Source organism: Sprattus sprattus, assembly GCF_963457725.1.
Source record: "Sprattus sprattus genome assembly, chromosome: 12".
In the NCBI taxonomy this organism is placed as follows: Eukaryota; Metazoa; Chordata; class Actinopteri; order Clupeiformes; family Clupeidae; genus Sprattus; species Sprattus sprattus.
Genome location: NC_137910.1, coordinates 242,501 through 250,000, shown reverse-complemented (window position 1 = coordinate 250,000; position 7,500 = coordinate 242,501). Strand labels below are relative to the sequence as shown.

General features: G+C 41.3%; 2 protein-coding genes across 3 annotated transcripts in view; one reads left to right on the top strand and one right to left on the bottom strand.

Moving 5' to 3' along the window:
• The window catches only part of ccsapb (centriole, cilia and spindle-associated protein b), a 3,289-nt gene extending 407 nt beyond the window's left edge, over positions 1-2,882 (top strand). The window contains exons 2-4 of the mRNA XM_080849198.1: positions 480-884; positions 1,266-1,588; positions 1,809-2,882. Of these exons, the coding sequence (XP_080705324.1) occupies positions 533-884; positions 1,266-1,588; positions 1,809-1,988 (855 nt within the window). The 5' untranslated portion in view covers positions 480-532 and the 3' untranslated portion in view covers positions 1,989-2,882. The remainder of the gene's footprint in view (positions 1-479; positions 885-1,265; positions 1,589-1,808) is intronic.
• A 2,622-nt stretch (positions 2,883-5,504) lies between these two features.
• The window catches only part of rab4a (RAB4a, member RAS oncogene family), an 11,542-nt gene continuing 9,546 nt past the window's right edge, over positions 5,505-7,500 (bottom strand). For both annotated transcript variants that reach the window (XM_080848727.1, XM_080848728.1), the window contains exon 8: positions 5,505-7,500. This exon is cut by the window's right edge and continues 97 nt beyond it. The gene's annotated coding sequence lies outside the window, so the exon portion shown is untranslated.

Below are 7,500 nucleotides of genomic sequence, written 5' to 3'. Positions count from 1 at the left end.
AACGCAGGTAATTCGAGTAAATCAAATACAATTGTTTAAAGACACATACACAACCATAATGATAAAAACGTTAGCCTAATGTTTCTATGATCAGCAGGAATGTTTGGTATTTATGTAAATACGGTATCATAAAAGATTCCCAGTACGCGACGCCATCTCTAAAGTAGGCGGACGTAGCTTTGCTGCCAGGGAGGGCTGGAAAAGTGCGTGGTAGCTTACCCCAGCTGCTCAGCGATTGGTTTGCCTTTGTAAGACACATGGACTTCCGTCATATGTTTTGGTTTAAATGTCTGGTGGCGGAAGAAACAAGATTGCAAAGTCCCACAGTGAAACATGGTGAAAAATGTGCGAATTGAGTTAAAGGCGATCGAGCGTGTCAGGTCATGAAATCTTGAGCAAGTAAGCAAAGCTATTATAATAGAGATGTTCGCAGGTCTTTTTTGTATAGTGTCTTTAAAAACATGTCTTCTTTCTCTCAGCTGAGATCAATCACAAGGGGTTGTGTGTGTGTGCTGGATATTACCGAAACAACATGGTGACCAAGAGGATCAGATCGGAATACATGAAGAAATTTAAAGATCCCAAATGGGAATCTTATTCCAGGTGTTATGAAGAATTGTTGAAATATAGACGGACTCGCAGGCTTTTGGAACAAAGTCACAATCCATGGTTTTGGGGAGATTGGGCAAGCGATGCGAGTGACTCGGGCAGGTCAACTCCACAACGAAACAATAAGGTCGAACCATTGCAGCTGGAAGACAGAACGCCACCCAGATGCGAGAAAGTTCCCGAACAACCGGTGATTCCACCCGATCACGCGTCAGAGCCCAAGGCTGAGGAAAGACAAGGGGAGTGGGCGGCCCCATGCGCATCTCCTGACAGAGGTAAACACACACAACATAAGACAACATACACAACCACCTCCAACCACTGCTAAAGACGCTGCAGGTAAACAAAGAAAAAACTAAGCTGCTTCCATAGCTATTTTCTTTACCTGTCCAGAGCGGTCAGTGGTAGACCTTTGAATTTTGGGTGGCATTTTGTAAAGCGACCTTGGGTTACTTGAAAGGCGCTATATAAAACTAATTATTATTATTATTATTATTTGAAATGTAAATGAACTCGACATACATTCCCTAGAGTACATTATCACTGATCATTGTATCCAGAAAATGAATACATTTTGTCCATTCCTAGACAGTTAGAGCATGTCCTAAAACTGTTGACTTTGATAAGAACCCTTCTTTTCTCCTTAATCCAAACAGACGGCTCAATTTCACTGGTAGAGCCAGAAGTTCAGGGGAAGGGGGAGGAGGAGGAGAAGAGCAGAAGGGGATCCTCAGCGGTCCCAGCTGAAGTACTAGTTCCTGTCAAACCAAAATCTCGCCAACGTGCTTCCCACAAGCCCACGCGATCCAAGAGCCAACCACGCAAATGCCAAGACGCTAAAGACATCAAAGACGATAAGGAGAATAAAGATGACAAGGAGAATAGACACCCTTTTGCTCTGTATGGAGGGGGCGAGAGGCAAGCGGACATGGCCTCAAAAAAGACCCACAACGTGTGTCCAGCTGCTTCCACCAAGGAGGTGAGAATCCATAGGGCATAGACCCATTTGTTAGATAAAATTGGAAGGCTATGTAATAAGTTGGTAAATTATTTACTTTTATATTGATATTGTTGATATCTTGATATCTTTGTAACCATTTAGATGACAGAATGCAGTGTGAGTGTTCTGATACAGGAAATGATTTCAGTCCTCTATCTGAAAGGAGAGAGATGAACACGTTGTGTTATTGTTCCACCAGATCCACGAGTCTGCCCTGCGTGCCCAAACCCGGCGGGAGGTGGAGAGACAGGTGAAGAAAGGGGACAAGAGCAGAGCGAGTTCAGTGGACCTGGAGAAAATAGCCAAGAGTAAAGTTGTTCCTGACTTTGACCCCTGGATTACGGAGTACATGCGCAGCTTTTCTGCCAGGTCTCGGTGAGGGTGGCGGACCTGCGTCTAGTCTCAGCCTAAAACGACGTGTTGAATGACTGATGCAGATCCTGTCCCCAGTATGCTATCAATAGACCAGCTTTGATGTGTTGTCGTTGTTCTTGTTTGATAGAATTGGAGTTTTTGAAGGGTTTTCTTTGTGGGCGTTTTAAACAAATTCATACTTTGCACTTTTATTGTTTCGTTTAAACTCCATTGCATTCCTGTAATTCCCATTAACATTCCTTTACATTAGGAGACTTCAGAAAACGTAACGATAGAACATTTACATTTCTGCTTATTACAGTATACTTTTTATACTATTTCGTTGTTTTAAAATGTGTCTGCAACTATTCCAATGAATTCCGTTTGGGTTTGAAGTAGTGCAACCAGATTATGCTTGGTTTAACTTGTAGATCACTTCACAACTGTTGAAAACACCGTGATGCAAAGCGAACTAGAGCAAGTAAACATACTTACTGAACCCAGTAAGGAGATGGGCCTATGACTATACTCAGTTTGGAGTTGATTCACACAGCTGACCTGTGTCAGCACACGATATCTCTCCTGCAGTGCTGTAGTCTAGTTTTCTGCGGTGGGTATACTGTCTGTGATGGGTCGGTGCCACAGCTCCCCCCTGGCCTAGGTTTTAGTGGATATACGCAAACCCACGAACGTTTTAGGTGGTAATACGGCGTATACCTGCGTATCACGTAGACTACAGCCCTGCTCTCATGACCCCTTTAGCAGCAGCCATGGTGGTATAATCGTGTTTAAAATGAAAGTGCATCCTCTTGCTCATCATCCAAACCCTTAACTACTGCAGTTGATGGCCAAAAAAAACAAAAGACAGACCAGTTCTACTTCATTTATCATCTCCAGTAAAATCTCCCAGTAGGAACTAAGCTGCGGGATGATACTGTGAGGCTGTTGCCAGGTTACTTTCATGCTCACTGCAGTATTCTCTTGTGTATCGATTTTCAAGTCTCTGTCAGTCGCTCTACTATGAGGTTCTTCATACACTAGAGGTGGAATGTAAACTGAGATTTTAATTCATTATATCATGTTTGCAATCATTCATGGATTTATAAGCCACAAACAGAAATACAAATGTGTTACGTTTATCTAACGTTGTTTTATCAAAGTACTGTATCTGCCTCTGGATTTGTTTGCAAATTTGTGGCATTATGGGTGTTAACTTCTGTATTGAATCTTAGATAGTTCTCATAGCCCTTAGTAGTTGTAAGGGTTTAGAATGTTTTACAGGTGAATTAATAATCATTTGCGCTTTTTGAGTTTCTCAAGGGAGCATGTCAGAAAACAACAGCACCTTTTGTGTTAGACATCTGGTTTGCATTATTTCTTTTATTTTGAACTGTATTTTTCTCTGTGCACAAATGTATATTTTGTCACGTGATTGGCTTGTAGGTATTTTTTTAAATAGTAACAATTGGTTAATCTTCAGCAGCTTGCATAAGGGTGTATTTATTGTTCAGTGCAATATGAAGGTGGGTTCAGAGGTCTTTAAAACAATTCTGTCCACAATACCTTGTGTCCTAGATAGGGAGACTCACTGCTACCTTGTGTCCTAGATAGGGAGACTCACTGCTACCTTGTGTCCTAGATAGGGAGACTCACTGCTACCTTGTGTCCTAGATAGGGAGACTCACTGCTACCTTTTTATGTGTATCATGTTTTTTTTTTTTTTTTAACTGTTTGACGCCATGTTTGTTCTTGTATAGCAAGTATTGTAATACTGTGAACATTTACAGCAGCTGGCTGCGGCCGATACAATAAGCGGTCTGCTCTGTCTGATGGCTTATGGCAGGCAGCCATTACGAAGGTTGCTTATATGACACCTCAGTGCTTGGAGCAGAGCCTAGCCTAGGTGGTCCATGGAGACGGCTAAGTGCTTGGAGCAGAGCCTAGCCTAGGTGGTCCATGGAGGCGGCTAAGCAGTGCAAACCAAGCTCACCTGAATTCATCAGGGGGAAAAAACTGTGTGTGAATAAAATGTAAACATTACATTTTATATTTCATAACATTGCTTCTGTTTTATCTGACATGGTGTTTATCTGTTGTATGTGATTTGAGACACTAGCAATGAGACACAGACACTCTTACCATAATGAAATAAGAGAATTACACCCAATTTTAATTTGTTCAAAACATCAACCATGCCTCCACAGACTCGTCATGACCTATTCTAAAGTAACCATGCGGTCAAATGAATCATTAATATTTTTTAGGGATTAACACACAATACTTTTTTCAGTGTTTATACAGTGAGAGGCAGCAAAGTCTGATATGAAGTTATTTCAAGAGCTTCAATATTAAAATAAATTACATACACTACATAAATACATATAAATGTCTGTCTGTATGCACATTATCAGGCTGTCATTTTTTTGTGACATATCACACACACAAACCATGATAGAAATAATGCTGATTTTTGTAAACAAGAATTTTTGCCTTTTAATGTAGTGTGGATTTTTTTTCTTTCTGCAGACCTGTTAACATTGCAGTTAAAGTAGCTTAAGCTGTTAAAGAAGGTGAAGTTCTTGTACCAACTACAGATAACAGAGCAAGTACCCGACCATATTCCATCTCTTAAAAAGCAGAATCATTCTGATGAATAATGACAGAAGTAAAGGATGATTAGAACGTCGGAGACACCTGAGCTATACTTTGGATGCATCTACTGATCAGTTGGCACTTCGGAATGGCCTCAGCGTGGAGTACATATAATTATTTCTATGGTTAATATATAACTGTGGACAATAGCTTTTTATGTTGTATTCAATAATGTACTTTCAGTGTTTCCCCTAGGTTTACAGCTTAGGGGAGGGGGGGAGGGGGACGGCGGCAGGGGCGCGGCCACAAACACTTAAATGAATTATGATGTTCATGTGTGTCTTTTAATGACAGCAGTCAATATAACATCTTACAGTAACAGTATGCAACAATTATACTTCAGGATTAGGAGTTAGGATAAGCAGTTTTACTTAAAAAATAAGTATAATTTTACATGTTTTATGGTAAAGGTAACCTTAAATGGCTTATTTTGTGATCTGGCGCTATATTTATAAAAAAAAAATGTTTTTACTTGAGCTTCCAGGGGGGGCGGGCGGGGCCGATGGGGTGGCGGGGCGCCACCCTAATATCATTGTAGGGGAAACACTGACTTGAGTCTGATCTATTAAACTAAGATGGGTACATACTATACTGTAACAAAAGTCCAAAAATGAGGCTAAAATAATGGAAAAAGAAAAAGCCCATACTGGCGAAGGAGTTTAAGGGGGGAGGGGTTGAATGAACACGCTGTCACTCACAACTTGACTGGCCCGGATGACTAGTGGTGAAGTCTGGAAGCGGTTGACCGCTCAAACCCGCTAAACCCGCTCAAACCCATGACCAGTGGTCCAAATCTGCTGTAGTCAAGCATTTATCTCCACTTCCTTAGCTAGCGAAAGGTTTTAAAGTTTTAAAAACAAAGACAAAAAAAAATCATGAGCTACCAGACAGTTTATGTACAAAAGATGCGAGTGGAGCTCAACAGGGCCGTGGCAGCGCAGACGTCACCTTCATTTGTAGGAGTGTGGCGTGATTGTTTCGCTTGTGAAAATGCTGCACTGCTTTTACAAAAACAAGCCTTGATCTGAGTTTGACCTAGTAACCTTTCAAGATTGGAATTTCCTTTGAGTTAACATTTTTTTGTGCTATTTTTATTTCTTTTAGCAAAATAACCTGCAATTTGTACAAATGCCTTAAATTCAGTCATGTCTCTATCTAGACTGAGTTCCCTCAAAAAAAGAAAAATAACCCTATTGCACTCAGATTACCTCAGCTGATTAAATATGTCAAAAACGAACCCACTTTATCAGTCTCACCTCCACCGTGCTTTTAAGACTCCTAGCTCTAGATACGGAGATAGATAATGTCTTTCATTCTTACAACAGCGTAGAGGAACATATATAGATCTGCATACATCTATCTATCTATATATCTATCTGTTCGGCAGCATTGATATTCCCTTCTGTGAGTGAAGATGAGAAACAAATACACACACTAATCTTAATATTTGATTTTGAAAGGAATCCAAATAGTTCGCTACACATTCAACATACAGCAGTGTATTTGGTATTTCATGTTTGTAGATCATGGACAAATATGACATTAGAGTGAGACGCTTTCAAGTAAAAATGAAGGGGGCCTACAGATGATTGATCTATATTAGAAAATAACATGCTTACATTTTATATCATCATGACGACAACACTTGATGAAAGGCTGAAGTTGGTCAGTTCATTTGGAACATTTAGGGGTTCAAAGATTCACAACTTAATAATTTAGATGAATAATCAGAGGATGAGGGACACACAAAATCCTGAAATGTCTTTAGCGTTGTCTCCAAGGGAGGAGTAGCCTGGTGACACCAGCCTACGTATTTCCGCCTGAATTGATTTCAAGCTCATACTCAGTCTGGCCTAACCCCGTTGACAATCGTCTCCAGGACTCAAAATTTTGTAGGACCAATCAGCGAACAGTTCAGAGCTGTGACGCAAAACTCGCCTTGGAGGAAAAGACACGAAAAGCTATCGGAAAAGTTGTCTCAACTCTCGAGAACATCAGAAAATTAAAAGGAGAACAAGAGTATTTTCTTGTAAGTTTTATGATTGGAAAGGACGTCGTAGCTCTTCTCCCGACTGGCTTTGGGAAGAGTTTAATCTACCGAATGCTTACTAAACGTTGCTGATTGGTTAAGGGAACTCCAATGATTTTAAACCTCAAGATAAGCACCCGCCCATCTCGGAAACCAAAATGCATTGGGTCCGCCCAGACTGAAAGACGGAATGAAATGGAGTCACAGGCTGGTAATGGCCAGGCTAAGGGAGGAGACTCTGACTTTCTAATGAGGGGGTCCTCCGATAGATACTGCATGTTAAACTGAAAAGAAAAACAAACACAGCAGCTTTGCATTTTAGTGTGACTGATAAAACACAGAAGCATCGTCTGTCCTCACACGAACATAAGAAACTGAAAGTCGATGATAACTGCATAAATACGTGTGAGTGTCTTGTCTGCGATTCTGGGAAGTATGCAACATTGCACTGACAGGAACGGGTTGCCATAGAGACGTAAACGCGATATGCCACTATTGACAGGTTATCATATGAAAGCTAAAGTTAAAGATGAGATGCATGGCCATGTCGATCCTTGAAACATGCTTCAGGGGGACTTCCTTCAGAGTGGGTCGACATACGCAGTGTGAAACTGGGGAACAGGGACAGGCCAGTGCTTTAGCATGAGTGCTTTCAGGAAAGATGAAAGGATGACCGAGGTTTTCTTTTTTTTTTTCTCTCTCTCTCTCTCTCAACTCCCGGATATTTTGGATCACGAGGGCGCTCCCTCCCGGGGACCAGGACGCAGATCTTGGCGTTCCGGAGAGAGTCCGAGTGTGTGAAGGCCCCGGCCAGGGTTCTCTCTGCTGCTAGCCATCGGTCCACAAGCAAAAAGGA